The following is a 15930-nucleotide window of genomic DNA, read 5'->3' as shown; positions in this document are numbered from 1 at the left end:
GTCCTTCCCCCTCTATTATTTTATTTATTTTTCATCTTGAGCCGGAGTCTCACTGTTGCCCAGGCTGGAGTGTAGTGGCACTCCACCCATAAGTGGAGCCTTGAGCAAGACATTCTCTGGATGGTCCACGCTGCAGCATGATTCTGGCAACTCTGCCCCTTGCAACCTTGCAGAGCTCACTGTCTGCAGCAGATCCAAGTACTACTTGGAACTTGAGCCAAGGATCTAGAGACCCTGATGTTTTGAGCAAGGCCATGTCCATCAAGTTAACTATCCAGGGTTCTGCCGAGATCAGGCATTCTACCATAGGACATCACATGACTCTGCAACCTGGACTGGATGGGATCTGAGAGGCTACCCGTGCACCTGGCTGCACCCTGTGTTCCACTAGAAGCAGGTACAGATGGCACTGGGTTTCAGTTAACCCTGAAGGTACCAGTAAGCTGCCTACTGGTGCCTACACCAACAAGACGGCTGTGGGTAGAGAATAAAAACGCTGACACTTGCTTTCCAGGTGGCTCTGCATGACATAACGGCATTAGCAGACAGTGAATGCTGAGTTCCAGCCCCATGCAGGACAGCAGTGGAATCAGCCCAAAGACAGAGCTTCAAGGTGTTAACATGTCCTCCGTCTCAACAGACAGATGGCTTATGTCTGGATCCTGGTATAGAGGCCTTGGAAAGAATAAAACTGGAAGATGGAGACAGAGGTCCATGGAGGAGTATGTTACATAAAACTGAACTTCCTAACAGGCCTCTATGCCACATCATCAAAGGCTTCCATTGCGGGGGCCCAGACGGCCCACTCATCAAACCACTGCCCACATGTGCCCATCAGGTCTCACTCCAGATGCCATGCACCTGAAAGCAGGGATGCTACTGTGCTCTGGCCAGAGTCGGGGCCAGGGAGATGAGCTATTCCCAGCCTGAGGAGGGAGGCCAAGGCTCTGAGGCATGCAGTGCTCTGAGGAGGGCTGGGTGCCAGGAACCACCTCTGCTTGCACCTTAATAACTGCTTCCTCACCTGCAACAAGAGTTGCCCATACACCCTAAAAGGTTTTCATTTCTTAGGTGTCCTCAGGCTTTCCCTGCAAGGTGGGAGTCATGGAGAGAAGCTGGAGGTCACATGCATGGCAGCAAAGGGAAGCTGCTCTCATTAAGAAACATTTCCTCCAGCTCATCCCAGACACTGCTTGAGGACCTGTATCTGAACAAGGACTGCAGATCTATATACTCACTTCGTCATCACAGGTATTCCTGGTACCCACAGAGTTTGGTCCACGTGCTTGCCAAGCCACACTAACCTCATAAAGTCTTGGTCCACCAGGTCTCCCCTGCCAGCAGCAATCTGCTGGGTGGCCGAAGGATGCTGGTGATGCCAGTGGAGACAGCCACTCTTAAGTGATCTCCCTGCTTTTAAGTTGCACAACCTGCCTATCCTAGCTTTGAATATTTAACCCTTCATGACTTCATCACCTGTAAGGCAAAATACAACCTCTTTGTGGAACTCAGAAGAAACAGGGTCTCCTCTTTGCCTTCTGGGTCTTGGATATACCAGACTCTGGCCTCCAAAGCCCAGGATAGAACAGAGGCAGGCCCCTGGCCAGTGGTTAGCTTGTGGCCCAGGTCCTGGGTGACCTCTGCTCCAGGCTAGAGCCCTAAAGCTCCAGATGAGAGATCACTACACTTTTCCTGTAAAAAGTTAAATATTTTAGGCTTTGCAATCCAGATGGTCTCTGTGCAACTAGTCATCTTTGCCACCGTAGTGAAAAGAAGTCAATGAATGAGTGTGGCTGTATTCCAACAAAACTTTATTTACAAAAACAGGAAGCAGGCACGTTTGGCCCTCAGATGTAATTTGCCCATCACTACCCTTAATGATATTCAGACGGCTTGGCTGCCTGAGCGGGTTGTGGCCCTGTCTGATCTTCTGTGAGATGGAAACCACTCCAGAGTCTCCTGCTGTGCTGACCCTGAACAGGGAGGGCACTGTGTTTGGAAGTTTCTGACCAAGTGGTGACAGCAGAGGGCAGAATGTGAAGGCTGTGCTGGAAAAGGCTGAACCTTCCTCATAAGCAGCACGGACTGCTTTATTCCAGGTCAGGCCCAACTCTCCCCCCGCCCCCCCGCCCTACACATGGTCCCTGGGTGGGCACTGTCCTTACTGGGTCCCTAGGAACCCCTGCGTTGTGGCCTGACCACCAGCCCCTCTCTGGTGATGGCCCAGTTGTAGCTCTTTGGGGAGTCCAATGCTGCTTCCACACGTGCCTCCAGGTTCTCTCGGGTGATGAAGTTTTTCGCCTCCTCCTATCAGGAGAGAAAAGCCCAGCTGAACAGGAGCCCCAGGCACGTGCCAGCCAGCCCACCCAGCCTGCTGGCCTCTCAGGGAACCACTGAGAAAGCGGTTCCTGCTCTCCTTGGGGAAACATGCCTGGATCCCAGGTCCTCTTTGAGAGCCCCACTGGCCTTCCAGTGGAGTGACATCAGGTGCTTTTGCCACGTTCCTCTTTTCGCAGACACTTCAGCCAGAACCCGGAGCACCAGCTATGAAATCTCACGTCCCTCAGTGGTCCCCTCTAAATCACTTTAACTCTTCTTTCCCCCTCTATTACTTTATTTATTTATTTATTTATTTATTTATTTTTTTTTTTTTGGGACGGAGTTTTGCTCTTGTTACCCAGGCTGGAGTGCAATGGCGTGATCTCGGCTCACCGCAACCTCCGCCTCCTGGGTTCAGGCAATTCTCCTGCCTCAGCCTCCTGAGTAGCTGGGATTACAGGCACGTGCCACCATGCCCAGCTAATTTTTTGTAGTTTTAGTAGAGACGGGGTTTCACCATGTTGACCAGGATGGTCTCGATCTCTTGACCTCGTGATCCACCCGCCTCGGCCTCCCAAAGTGCTGGGATTACAGGCTTGAGCCACCGCGCCCGGCCTACTTTATTTATTTTTTATCTTGAGCCGGAGTCTCACTGTTGCCCAGGCTGGAGTGCAGTGGCGCAATCTTGGCTCACTGCAACCTCCGCCTCCTGGGTTCAAGCGATTCTGGTCCCTCAGACTCCCGAATAGCTGGGATTACGGGCATGCACCACCACGCCTGGTTACTTATTGTATTTTTAGTAGAGACGGGGTTTCACCATGTTGGCCAGGCTGGTCTCGAACTCCTGACCTCAAGTGATCCGTCTGCCTAGGCCTCCCATAGTACATGGTATTAGGATTGCAGGCGTGAGACACCGCGCCCAGCTACCCCTCTATCACTTTAAATCAAGCCTCATCCATTCTCACTGCATCACTGGTAGGTGGTCTCCCTGCGTTTAGGTCGTACACTTGCTAATCCTGGCCTGAAATATTTAACCCTTCATGGCTTCATCACCTGTTAGGCAAAACACAACCTCTTTGTGGAACGCTGGGTCCCTCCCACAGACCTGCTAGGCACCTGAACACTGTCCAATTTCTCTGCTCACCTCGCGGCTGACTGACATTCTCCTCTCCCAAATCCTGACATGCCAACTCTAAGTCTCTGCACATAGCCAGCGCCCGTGTCGCGGTGCCCAGAATTCCCAGTGCCCTGCAAGTCGCATCCCCAGCTCGAGCCCCACTCCCCGGAGGCGTTGCTCACCTGCAGCTGCAGCACTTCCCGCTCCTTGAGCTGCGCCCAGGTCCGCGCCTCTTCGGCCTTGCGGGCCTGCTCCTCAGCCTGCCGCTGCTCCTGTCCCCGCGCCTCCTGTCGCAGCCTCGCTATCCTTAGCTCCTGCAGCCGCCGGTTCTCCGCCTGGTTCCAGGCCATCAGCTCGCGGTGCTCGGCGGCTTTCTCCATGGCCTTGCGCTCCGCCAGGACCGCGGCTCTGGCCTTGTGCGCCTTCTTCCGCACCTCGGACCCGAACTCCATCCTGGGTACAGACGCGCCGGGAGTCGGCACCCTCTCCGCCCGCCCCCACCGTCCCCAGCGCGCGCAGACGGCCACCTCCCCCCGGCCGCACACCTGAGGGCTTGCACGGTCTGGCGGTAGTGTTGGTAACGCTCCATCAGTACGAAGAATTCCGCAGGATCCACCGCGGGCGGCATGCTCACGCGCCCAATCTTGGATTTGGCCGGCGGGTCGTGGCGGGTCTTGCGGCCGCGCGCGGGCAGCACCAGCGGGGCCCTGGGCCCGCACGGGGCCCGCGTGCCCAGGCGGCTCAGAGCGCTTAGCATGACCGAGTCCCCTCAGCGCGGCCGCGCTGCCAGGACGCCGCCGTGCCCCGGAAGTGGCGCGGGGCACCTTGGGACCTGTAGTCCTCCGGCTGCCCCTCATGCCCCGCCCGGCCGTGTGGCCGCTGGAGCCCGCGCGGCGACCCTGCGGACGTCCGCACCCCGCCCCCGGGCTCTGGCCCGGCCCTCCCGACAGGGCCCTAGGCCATCCAGTCGTTCCTCCCACCCGCGGGGCTGGGCCTGCGTCTCTCCAACGCTCACGCGGGGAACGGTCTTAGCGGGGAGCAGAGAGAGGGGATGAAGGACAGAACTCTAGGGAACAGCTTCGGAGACTTCACACTTTATTGGAGGACGGCGGGGCAGGGCGGGGCTCTCGGGCTGCTGTCTGCAGAGGAAGAGGTGGCGGTCATGCCTCGGGACACTGGTCTCGTGACCGCCGAGCTACCGCCTTCCTGGTCCCCTTCCCTCTCCATTCCCCCAATCCCTATCTGGCTTCCCAGAGCAGACGCGCCCCTTGCCTCCCCTACACGCCTGAGGATCCAGGGTTGGGATCTCCAGCTCCCTTGGGCATGCGGCCCTGTCCACCCTGAACAAGCCTCACGCATGGAAACCCGCGCCTATACACGCAAATCAGGCAGTAAGACTGCCTCATAGGAACTTAACACTTTTTTCTTTAGTTATCGTGCTCTCCTGATGCACTTTAAATATGTTTGATTTGCAAAATAGTAACAAACCATTTCCCCACACCTGTCTTCTGCTATGGTCTTGGGGAGCTCTGCAGTCCCTGAGACGTTCCTACTGCACATGTCAGTGACCACCTTGTCCTCTTGGCCCTGTTGGCTATTTGCGTGAAGTTGCATCTCTCATCTCTTTCCACTGGCTGGGGGGGCTGCCTGCCTCAAAACAGTAATTGGCTTGATTGTCAAGATGCCTGTGGGACTCCATGGCCACCACTGTCTTATTTATGGAGTTTTTTAGAGCAATTATGTGCTTCTACTCTACTAGTGACTTTGGTCTTTAACCTAAGTGTTTTTATAAGTTGCCTAGAGTCCTCCTGGGAAATAGGAAGGATAGCAGATAGCACCCTGCTGCGTGCAGTAGGGGCACTGAGAAATGGCTGGGGGTGCTGTGGCAGGGGGCATCTCAGTGCTGTTTCATTCTACCCCACTCTCCCAGCCCCCAACCCTAAGCCACAATGGCCACTGGTCTTGATGCTGGGGACCTTTCACCCCACTCACCAGTAGTGTCTGTGCCAGGTGTTGCTTCTGGCGAAGGGACCACCAGGCTGTGGTCCTGCCCTCCCAGGGTATGCTATCTTCCAGGGGAGCCAGGGCATCACTTGAGAGGCCATGGGCAGACTGGGCTGGGCTGCCTGCTGCAATGCCCAGGGCCCTTCCTTAGAAGGGAACTGAGGCTGTCCTCCCTACCCCGACCTCAGGCTCCCGGTGGGTGGGGGAGGCTCTAGCCATCACTTTCTTCCTCCCAATCAGGCTGGGAGACCCAACACCCACCTGGGGGCCTAAGGGCATTCTGGGGATCCTGGGCTGAGCTGAGGGCTCGCTTTCCTCCAGGGTACCAGCCATGGGACCAGTGCTGAGCCTCTGAGGGTCCAGGATGCGCAGTCAGCAGCACCAGGAGCAGGAGGAGGCCTCGCCTGGAGCTGGCCATGGCAGCCTGCTCTAATGGACAGGGTACAGCATTCAAGGAACCTTACACCACCCCCACATTCCCTCCTCCTTCCAGGTCCACCTCGGAAAACTAGCATCTCAGGCATAGCTTTGGTATCTCCTTATGCCCTTCTCTCTCTGCTGCTGCTTCTCATGCCAAGCATACAGGGGTCCAGACTCTGGGGAATCCTGGCCCAGCAGGGGAGGATGCACCAGGGGACAAGCCTTCTCACTGAACCCGGGGTACAGAGGCTACCCACCTTGCCAGCTCTGAGGACCCTCCCACTCATCCAAGACCAACCCTCCTCCTTCAAGGAGTGGAAGAAAGTTGGAGGGGAACAGACTTCAGGCCAAAGGATGCGAGGATAGATGGATGGTCAGGGGAGTTCTCAATGTGGGGGTGTTTGGAGCACCAGTGCTAGGGAACCAGAGTGGCAGGCCTTCTGCCCTTTTCTCTGTGGCCTGCTGTATCTCTTCCATAGTAGCTGGGGATATGGAATGGATGTGTGGTGTTGATGGGGGCAAGTGCTTCTACCTCTTATCCCTCCCATGCCAGGGGCAGCAAGCACAAGAATAGATGGTAGAGTTGTTGGGGAGAGGAGGGGGAAAGGGGACTTTTCTGCACATGGTTCAGGGGTGGAGGGGTTTGGGAGGGGGAAGAGGAGCAGCATACCATGCACCCAGGATGGAGCTCGATCCAGGCGAGGAAGAGCTGTGGATGAGATGGCTCCTTCAGGCGACTGCAGGATCCTAGCCAGATGGCCCCAAGATTTATAGGCCAGGCAGCTCCACCCCCAGACTCCAGTGACGTCTTGAGAGGGGAGGGGGAACAGCTCACCACCCAACCCCTTTCCCAGACCACTCCACAAACATTCACCAGGCAGCTGCTGGCCTCAGGCCACCGACAGATGGTTCCTCCCCACCACCTTCCCATAAGCCTCCAGGCCTGGGACTCCTGCTCCAGGCTGGCCCATGTCCTGGTCTCATCTTCCCACTTCCTAGGCTGCATCTTCAAGCTCCTGATCTTGAGGCCTAGAAAGCCCTCACAGCCCTCCCTGACCCCAAAAGAGCTGTGTCCTGGGTGGGGGAAATGCCTGGGAGTTCCCAGACTCCCAGCTCAGGGCTGTCCCTGGTGGACAGGGAAGGCCTAAGAGTAGGGAGCCTGGCAGGCTGTTCAGAGGTACAGGGGAGGCGTCAACCACTCTCCTCGAGAGCTTCTGTTTGCTCATTGTAGAACGTGTTGGGTGAGTGGGACAATTCACATCCACACACCTGGGAACCAGCGCTGGCTGGGTCATTCCAGATGGCTGGGTTTGGGTGGGGCAGTACCTACCCAGGAGTGGCTTCTCTCCCCACCAAGAAGCGGGCTAAAGAGATGGGGCCCAGCTATTGGGACAGTGCAGCCTCCCTAGGGCCACCAGCTGTGGGTAGAATAATTTTGTCCCTCAAGGCTTTAACCCCTCCCCACTTGTGGATTTGGACACAGCTAGCCTGGGCCACTGAAAATGGGCTCCTGCCTCCCAATCTGCGTCAGCAGCTCAGCTTTCCCCCGCCAGTCCTCAGCCTCTGGAGGTCAGAGGCCTGTTTACAGGGTTAATAGCCAATCTCTGCACTTGGGCTGAACAGCAAATGGGAGGGCCAGGGTCAGGCTTGGCATCTTGGTGGCCAGTCATTAGGAGAGCAGGTGCGTCAAATCCTGTGATGAAGATGGGGGAGGGGAGGTATACTGGGCATCAGTCAGCTCTGGACACCTGGACTTCTGCTGCTGAGGCAGGATGGGCACACCTGTGAATTTCCAGATTGACTTAGCAGGGACCTGAAACAAATGTGTGGACTGTATCTTCAGTTAAATTGTTTTGGCTTAAATACACAGACTTTGTTAACCGGGTGATTTTTAGGAAAACTTTTGCTTTGTGGTTTAGTGAAAATGTATCTAAGTTCAATGTACTAGTTTAGTTCTGGTTTGGGTTTACAGAATGCTTTATTCAAAGCCACACCAAAGCTGGTATTCATTTAAAAGAGGAATGGGTGCCTTTATTCTGTAATTTGATTCCAGTTTTTCCTGAAAAATCTAAACCAGAGCTAAGCTTCCTGGGGAAAGAAAGCTCTGCTCCCTTATTTTTCTGGCAACATACTTAGCTTTATAGAAATGTTTGATGTCCTTTCCAGACTATCAACTCTGGAACTCTTGTATCTCTTTCATTAGAACATAGAAAGCCATCTGTTCACCATGGAACTCTAGTCCTCAGGAGCTGGAGCCATGGGCTGCGCGTACTCAGGTGGGAAAGCAGAGGTTCAGTGGTGAAGAAATACTCAGGTGCTGCAGGAGCACAGAGGGGCATAAACCCTGAGCAGGTGGCCTGGGTGAAGGACAAGGGGTGCAGCATAAGGAACAAAATGAAGGGCCAGCAGGAACCGCCGTAGATCCATGGGCCTGGAGAATGCTGGAGGGTCAGAGGAAAGGAGGGTGGGTCCCTAGGTATGGGCAGTGGGAGGCAGACATCTCTGGACAATCCTGACATGCGACCAGGATGCAAGGGACTTGGGATTGGAGGAGAGTGGAGGGTCCACAGAGACGGATCCAGAATCACAACCTCTGAGAGAGGAGTTAGTGGAAGAGCAGCTAAAGGGTGAAAATAAGAGGCAGAGGACAGCCTGTGACACAAAGGGGAAGAGACCTTGGATCCCTGGGGTTTAGTACCAGGGTGACCTTGGTGAGCAGGGATGAAAAAGAAATGTGTGGGAATGAAATGAGGAAGAGGGAAGAGTGAGAGTACAGGCTTTTTCAAGCAGTCTCTCATAAAGAGGGAAGAACTTAGGCCTGGGGTGGGAGACATGCTCTTTATTTGTTTGTTTTTTTGAGACGGCGTCTCGCTCTGTCACCCAGGCTGGAGTGCAGTGGCGCGATCTCGGCTCACTGCAGCCTCCGCCTCCCAGGTTCCAGTGATTCTCCTGCCTCAGCCTCGCTGGTAGCTGGGATTACAGGCACTCACCACTACACCTGGTTAATTTTTCTATTTTTAGTAGAGACAGTTTCACCAGGTTGGCCAGACTGGTCTTGAACTCTTGACCTCAGTTGATCGGCCCTGGCCTCCCAAAGTGCTAGGATTACCGGCATGAGCCACCACGCTTGGCTTATTTAGTTTTCTGAGATAGGGTCTCACTCTTTTACCCAGGCTGGAGTGCAGACGAATGATCACGGCTCACTGTAGCCTCTGCCTCATGGGCTCAGGTGATCCTTCCGCCTCAGCCTCCCAAGTAGCTGGGACTACAGGTGTGTGCCACCATGGCTGGCTGATTTTTGTATTTTTTGTAGAGACAGGTTCTTGCCATGTTGCCCAGGTTGGTCTTGAACTCCTAGGCTCAAGTGATCCCTCTTGGCCTCCCAAAGTTCTGTGAGATTACAGGTGTGAGCCACTGCACCTGGCCTGCTCTTAATTTTTTTTCTTTTTTTGAGATGGAGTTTCATTCTGTCGCCCAGGCTGAAGTGCAGTGGCATAATCTTGGCTCACTGAAACCTCTGCCTCCCTGATTCAAGCGATTCTCCTGCCTCAGCCTCCTGAGTAGCTGGGACTACAGGTGCATGCCACCACGCCTGGCTCTTTTTGTATTTTTAGTAGAGACAGGTTTAGTAGACACTGTGTTAGCCAGGATGGTCTCGATCTCCTGACCTCATGATCCACCCGCCTTGGCCTCTCAAAGTGCTGGGATTACAGGTGTGAGCCACCATGCCTGGCCTGTATTTTTAATGAAAGAGACTTGGGTATTTGGGACAGGGGAGCTTATGAAGGAAACTGCAACCCAGATGAACCCTCACCCTTTAAGGACCTGCCCAGATGAAGTGAGGTCTGAGTGTGGCAGGACTTAGGGCTTTGGGTGTGTGGTGGGTGTTTCTCACTCTTCCCCTGTGAGAAACACTCACCCCTACCCTAAACCCTTTGGGTCACAACTGACTAGCTGTTGGGAGGGTATTGAAGTGATCACTCCTGCCCTTCCTACACAACTGTGCTGTGTGAGCCTCAGCACATTTTCCTTTTGGCTTATACTAGTTTCTGTTGGGTTCACCTCTCTTGTAAACATGCAAGCCCTGAGTAGAAAGAGAGGTGTGAAGAAGGAGGCATAAAGGGATGAGAGACACATCTACAGCCTGAGGGAGATGGGGAGCAAACAGCTCTCATTCCTACTTGGAGATACTGGTTTTGCACCCAGGTGATGTTTAAAACAATGGCCCATCCATTGGCCAAATCAGCATGGACTCCAGCAGAAAACCACCCAGGCCATGCTGGCACACCCTACTCAAGGCCAGCCCTGGCAATAGGAGGCAGCCTGCTAGGAGGTACACAGGTGCCTGTGAATAGCCTCACCTGCACATTCACTGAGTGGCTTGCTGACCTGTGCCTGTCCTCCTGCGTTGACTTGAACTTGGTCACACAGAGCACTGAAGGGTAGCTTGCAAGGAGCCAGGAGCTGCTCCCCAGACTTGACACTTCTCATCAGAAATTCCTCAGATTCTGTGTTTGCCTAATTTATCCATGCTTCTCTCGAGACTAGTGAGTTTTGAGTTTACTGTCTCTTGGGAGTTCCTTAGTTCCTACAGAACTGAATGTCTCTAATGACTCACACTCATCTCCTGTAAACTTCCAGAGGGGTTCTGTTGCAGCCCTTGCCTCCTGCAGGCCTCCTGGGTCCTTTCTGCACATCACCTTCCTTCCCACAAACATCCTGGATACATGGTGCACAGACAGGCTTTCCTCTTGGAGCCATTCCGTGTTAAATGCTTTATCTGGACTCTGAGGCCCTCTGTAATGTGGCTTCACTGGCCTTTCTTCCTTTTTGCTCATTGAAATTCCCAGCATCCTGTGGGTCCAGTTCAAGTCCCACCTCCTCCAAGAGGTACAGCAGTGCTGACCCCTGAAAATGCCTCCCTGGACCAGGCTGGGGTGCCACCTTTCACTCCAGAAGCCTCTGATGAGCCCAGGCCTGCACTGGCTCTTTAAGAAAGGCCCTGCCTGACAGCCACAGCCACCAGTTCACTCTCCTGCTCTCGGTGAGCTGCTCATGACACTGGGAGGCAGTGGACACACCCACTCTCCCAGTGTGCCCTCAACAAAAGACCACACTTCCCCAGCAACCCCTGTAGTTAGGCATAGCTATGACCAGGTAAAAACCTACTTGTGGAGCTGATGAGTGGAATATGGGGTATGAGTGGAAATGAAAGGTGCAGATTTGGTTTCCTGTCCTTAGAAATGAAGCTGCTGGCTCTCCATGCTCCTTCTTCAAGGTGGAGTATAGACATGGCAGTGACCCAGCTTGAATGATGATGATGATAACAATATTGTTAGGGATACTCGGTCTCTGGACAGGACAGACTGTTATGTGAGACATAAATGAACATCCAACTTCTTTAAGAAACAAAAGTTCAACACTTTTGTCTAACAGGTCACTCAAAACCAAGTTGGGATCTAAGATTCCCACCATTCTGACTTCTAGATCTGAGATACATTCACACTGTCAGGAAATGAGGACACGTATGAAATAAAATGGAATCAATTCAACACAATGCATGTGGATATAAAGACTTATCTTGGACAGGGTAACAATCCAGAGAGCTCTGTAGCAAAGCACCACAGACTGGATAGGTCAGACTGGCCTCAGCCCAAAGCTGAGCCAGTTCCGCTCTCCCCTGTGCTCCTGTCTTTAAGGAGACTCAGTGAGGACCTGGCCACCCTCCATAGGCAGGGAGGCTGGCCAGGACCACTACACCAAAGATGTGCTGGGAATGAAAGGAGGGTCCTGGAGATCACCTAAAAGCTGGAGGGGCTGTGCTTCGTGGATAGGAGGAGCTGGGGGACTGTGGCTTCTCTTAGACAGCTCAGAGAAAACAGCAACAGCAGGGCCAGAACAGCCAAGGAGAGCCCCAGCCAATATGGCTGCCCCACCCCAGAGAGAGGAAGAGACATTTCCTCAGGGAGTCAAAGCTTTTATTACCTGATAGTCCCTAGTGTGGTGCCAGAGATACCGCTCTGGTCCCATTACTCCCCACGATGTAGGTGGTGGGGACAGGGGAGGGGGCCAGGGAGAGAGGGGAGGGATATTTACAGTGCATGGTGGCATGGGGACAACCACTTTTCTCGAGAGCTCTGAGAACTTTGTGCTTTTTTTTCTTAGTTGGTGCTGAGCTACCTGGAATGGATTTTGTTTATCTTCTTTAGGGAAAGATGTATTAACCAAAGAACAATCCAGCCCAATTTCCCGGCTGAGGATTTCACGATATCAATCCAAACATCACACTATTTAATTCCCCAATAAAACATTGGAAAACGGACTATCAGTGCTAACACATTTACATATAAAATCTCCACCTAATAGGTAATAGAAGCCTATGTACCAATTTCTAAAACAGTTATAAGATATATACACAATTTGGGGTATATTAACAAAACAGAATATTACAAAATATTAAAGGCAATCCTTCTGGTCCACGGGCCCTTGTCGCTTACTTGAAGTTGGCATAATCTGAGAACGCATCAATATATTCCTGCACCACCTTGTAGCAGAACTCATACTGTTCCTGGAGAATGAAAGGCAGGGAAAAAGCCAGGGTTACTGAAGAACACACAGTACCTGTAATTCCTAACAGACTCATTTTTTTTTTTTTTTGCAGATGGAAAATTGAGAGGAACTGAATGTTTCTGAACTTCCACCTGAGCTCTGATCTGCCTGCCAGAGTTCTGACAGCATTTCCCTTCTGGGCTGAGTGCAGCAGACCTTCTACAAGCAGAGCTGACCAGAGCTGATCCAGGCCCTACAGAGGTCAGACATGTGTGTGCTGGGCTGGGTGACAGTGTAGCTGAGCATGACCACACTTACCGTGGTTGCCAGGCTAGCATGCACCCTGGCTCTCAGAACCTTGTCTCCCAAACTTCCTAACATTCACTTTTCTTTCCCCCTCAAACATTTCTAGCTCCATGGGATTCAGGAATACCTCCGTGGATGTGCAGCTTGTTAAAAGTCAGACCTCTTAACAAGGAGCCCAAGCCCAAAGGCAGGTACTCCTCCTGGGTCTTCCTTACCCAAGACCCACAGAGAAGTGCAGGTGAGCCCTGTGGGGCACCCAGACACCCTCTTCTAACCTGTCCCATCCTCTGGCAACAGGGACTATGCACCCACTGCTGCCACCCTGCCTCCCAATGTGCTTCCTGTGTATTTGGGGCACCTCGGGAGGGGAAGGGTAGGTCTGTGTTTAGACAGTCTTCTGACTACTGGGTAGGATTCTCTGAAGACTCTCCTCCCTGAGCTGGCCCTGACAGAGAAGGGCTGCAGATGGTGTGGTGGCAGGGACAAACATGTGAGGAGCATACCAGTGTCTGGACCATGTGTGGCCTCTGTAGCCTCAGGCTCTTGACAGTCTGGAAGACATCCAAAATCCCCTCTGCTTTTACACGCTCCAGGACGGTGCTCAGCGCACAGAAGGTCCCCGTCCTTCCTGCCCCAGCGCTGCAACGGACCAGACACACTTACCACACCTGTGATGGCCCTCTGTTCGAGGGGGTGAGTGGCAGACAAACAGGTAGGGGCAGGCGGCCAGTACTCGCCTTTGCCCTGTGGACCCCTCCCCCAGCCCCAATCTGGCCCCATGTGCCACAGAGGGACTCGCCTGTTGGACTGTGGGGATGACCTTTACTCATATCCCACCAGCACAGAGCCATTGCTGTCTACCTGCACACACTGGCCTGGGTTGTCCTAACCTGCTGTTTGCTCAGGTTAGAACTAGCTCTAGTCCTGTCTTTCCCTGACAAACCCTACTTCCTGCACTGCTGTGTATCTGCTGATTCTTTTCCATATCTCTCACTTTCTTCCTAAATCTAAGAAATCCAGACTCTGCCCTTGACACTGTCCCCTTGTTCAATGTCATCAGCTGATTCACTCACCAGACACTTACTGAGTGCCTACTGAGTCAGGGACTGTAGGGCTTAGCAATGTACCCAGACAAGAAGATGTGTGGTAAGGGAAGGGAAGAGGAGTGGGAGTTCTAGGCAGGGTACTCAGGGAAGGCTTGGGCGAAGCCCTGTGCCTGCCTGGGAAACCGGCATTTCAGGCCCACGGTAGAAGTGTGCCCAGGGTGCTGAAGGCCATGTAGCTCATGAAGGAAGAAAGGAGAGTGGTGGGGGTGGGGCCAGAACCAGCCCATGGTGTACATTATCTTCTGCCAGCCCTGGCCAAGGAGTCCTCAGAACATGTTGGGCTTTGTAAGCTGTTGTTAGGATTCTAAGTAAAGGAGTGCATTTTTTTTCTAAAATGCGATCTCTAGCAACATGCCCCAAACAAAATTCTACATTTCCCCCCCAACAAGCCTCTTTACTATCTTTCTTCTCCTGGTCACACCAACCCAGGTTCAAACCTGGGAGACACCCTTGACTCCTCCTTTCTTTCAACCTCTGTTCTTAGTCTTGTTCATTTTTCCTCAATGAACAGACAGGACAAGCCATACCTATAGTGCACTGTTTTTAAAATAATTACCCTGTTTTCTTTTCCTGTGCTTCTTAAGGAGGCCAGGCCCTCACCTCACATAGCACAACTGGGGTCTCCACTGCCAGTCTCCCTTGCTGCTGTCCTGCCCACTATCTGAACATTAGTCCCCCAGCACTTATTGTGCCAAGTTCAAGCTCCAGGGTCCTCTCTCAGCATCCCTGTCTTGGCATCAATGTTGACTACCATGTGCTCACCAATAACCTGCTCTTGTCTGGCTTTCCTCAGTCTGACCCAAGGTCATCAGCTTCCCTCGTTTGCCCCTCCTGGCTTTCTCTCTCTCCCTGAGAGCAAGAGTGAACCATACCTGCAGTGCACAGTGATGGGGTGGTTCCCTGACTGCTGCTGTTGCTTCTGCACGGCGGCGATGATACTGATCATGCCCTTTCCATCACTGGGGATGCCCACTTCAGGCCAGCCATGGAAGTGAAACTGCCGGATCTGCCGGCTCTTATTCTCCTTTAGAAGAAAGGGGATCAGGGGGGCAGGGGTAACCCTGCTTTTCCTATGGGCAGAGTGCACACACCACCCATCTTACCCTGGTATTGGTGACCAGGAGGTCTCGGACAGTGTAGCTCTCACATTCCTCCTCCTTCTTCAGTTCCACTGTAATATCTCCGTAGGACACCAGTCCATCAGATGGCCAATACTGGGCACACTTCTCCTGGAAGGACAAGTGGGAGAGGTGAGGGGTTCAGAGTACCACATGTGTAGAAGCAGCACTGCCCACAAGCAGCCTGATCCCTCTTACGCCAACACACTTTGTCCCCAAAGTATTAAAAACTTGCAGGATCATTATATCACATCATTCCAATTAATTTCTGATCCTCACCGGAGGCCATCTGAAACACTGACAAGGTCTGTAAAGAACTCTGACTACAGGCTCACAGGGTATCCAACACTTGGTGGCTGGATAGAGAAGAGGAGGAGTGAAAATGTTCCAATTCCTTTCTTTTTCTCCCATGGGGTGTTTTCATAGTTAATGCTGCTTACATCCACCAGACTGCTAATTCAGAAAATCGGAACCCATCACATTCGCAGCCAGCCATGGGCTTCACCACCGCCCAGGCCACTGGATCCTTTCTCCCTTTTACCTTTATCTTTTTGATCTGCAATGGTAACTTCAAGTTGCTAGCACTCGCCTTTCTGTCCTTGCTAGTGAGCAGGAGATGGTCTACTGTCTGTCTTTGCTTGCACCTGGCTCTCTTCCCTCTATAGCTCCTTGTGGGAGTGGTTGCATCTCTTTTCATCTCTGTATTCCCCACACCTTGAACAATGCCTGGCACATGGCAGGCTCTCAGTATCTGGTAAATGAATTTGTTCTATGTCTGCAGAGCAAGCCAAGGCATAAATATGTAAATATTAACAACACACAGTTATGCTGCCAATTTCTTTAGAGCATTTTGGGGTAAGATCTGAGATTCTTCACTACTGGCAATTGAAACATTCTCAACCATATGTATACTATAATGTCATTGAAAGATTTGGAAAAAAAATAAGTAGAAAAAGAAATTGTGCACATCTTGATGCAAAATCCGCTGTCA

General features: G+C 52.8%; 3 protein-coding genes across 9 annotated transcripts in view; all 3 read right to left on the bottom strand.

Annotated features, from left to right (window-relative positions):
* Nucleotides 1-1788: 1788 nt before the first annotated feature.
* Nucleotides 1789-4312, bottom strand: MRPS26 (mitochondrial ribosomal protein S26). Its single transcript, XM_017504776.2, has 3 exons — nt 3982-4312; nt 3619-3889; nt 1789-2307 (listed from the first exon to the last, which is right to left on the bottom strand). Exons 1-3 carry the CDS (start codon nt 4191-4193, stop codon nt 2173-2175), a joined length of 618 nt encoding a protein of 205 aa, XP_017360265.1. The 5' UTR covers nt 4194-4312; the 3' UTR covers nt 1789-2172.
* A 202-nt stretch (nt 4313-4514) lies between these two features.
* LOC108286755 (progonadoliberin-2) lies at nt 4515-8038 on the bottom strand. Of its 3 annotated transcripts, none has more exons than XM_017504775.2 (4): nt 6531-8038; nt 5702-5869; nt 5429-5565; nt 4515-4575 (listed from the first exon to the last, which is right to left on the bottom strand). In XM_017504775.2, exons 2-4 carry the CDS (start codon nt 5856-5858, stop codon nt 4525-4527), a joined length of 345 nt encoding a protein of 114 aa, XP_017360264.1. In that variant the 5' UTR covers nt 5859-5869; nt 6531-8038; the 3' UTR covers nt 4515-4524. The 3 variants fall into 3 exon arrangements, with proteins under 3 accessions (XP_017360264.1, XP_017360259.1, XP_017360260.1); XM_017504770.2 differs by having other exon boundaries at nt 5702-5864; XM_017504771.2 differs by having other exon boundaries at nt 5429-5562; nt 5702-5864.
* A 3782-nt stretch (nt 8039-11820) lies between these two features.
* The window catches only part of PTPRA (protein tyrosine phosphatase receptor type A), a 175060-nt gene continuing 170950 nt past the window's right edge, over nt 11821-15930 (bottom strand). For 4 of the 5 annotated variants that reach the window (XM_017504762.2, XM_017504763.2, XM_017504760.2 and 1 more), the window contains 4 exons: nt 14925-15050; nt 14694-14845; nt 13219-13354; nt 11822-12428 (listed from right to left, as the gene is read on the bottom strand). In XM_017504762.2, the coding sequence (XP_017360251.1) occupies nt 12354-12428; nt 13219-13354; nt 14694-14845; nt 14925-15050 (489 nt within the window). In that variant the 3' untranslated portion in view covers nt 11822-12353. Of the gene's footprint in view, nt 12429-13218; nt 13355-14693; nt 14846-14924; nt 15051-15930 lie in introns of all 5 variants that reach the window. The other variant, XM_037730058.1, reaches the window with a different exon arrangement.

This window comes from Cebus imitator, unplaced genomic scaffold (genome assembly GCF_001604975.1).
Source record: "Cebus imitator isolate Cc_AM_T3 unplaced genomic scaffold, Cebus_imitator-1.0 Scaffold328, whole genome shotgun sequence".
NCBI classification, from domain to species: domain Eukaryota; kingdom Metazoa; phylum Chordata; class Mammalia; order Primates; family Cebidae; genus Cebus; species Cebus imitator.
This window is presented reverse-complemented; position numbering and strand designations above follow the sequence as displayed.

What these genes read in the sequence shown, in the direction of transcription:
- MRPS26 (XM_017504776.2), bottom strand. Translation starts at nt 4,193, where the DNA reads ATGCTAAGCGCTCTGAGCCGCCTGGGCACGCGGGCCCCGTGCGGGCCC. An exon ending in CAGACCGTGCAAGCCCTCAG is followed by an intron (nt 3,890 to 3,981) that starts GTGTGCGGCCGG and finishes GTCTGTACCCAG; the next exon opens with GATGGAGTTCGGGTCCGAGG. An exon ending in GGGAAGTGCTGCAGCTGCAG is followed by an intron (nt 2,308 to 3,618) that starts GTGAGCAACGCC and finishes CTCTCCTGATAG; the next exon opens with GAGGAGGCGAAAAACTTCAT.
- LOC108286755 (XM_017504770.2), bottom strand. Translation starts at nt 6,866, where the DNA reads ATGCAGCCTAGGAAGTGGGAAGATGAGACCAGGACATGGGCCAGCCTG. An exon ending in GAATGCCCTTAGGCCCCCAG is followed by an intron (nt 5,566 to 5,701) that starts GTGGGTGTTGGG and finishes TGGGCATTGCAG; the next exon opens with CAGGCAGCCCAGCCCAGTCT. An exon ending in ACCTGGCACAGACACTACTG is followed by an intron (nt 4,576 to 5,428) that starts GTGAGTGGGGTG and finishes CTTCCTCTGCAG; the next exon opens with ACAGCAGCCCGAGAGCCCCG.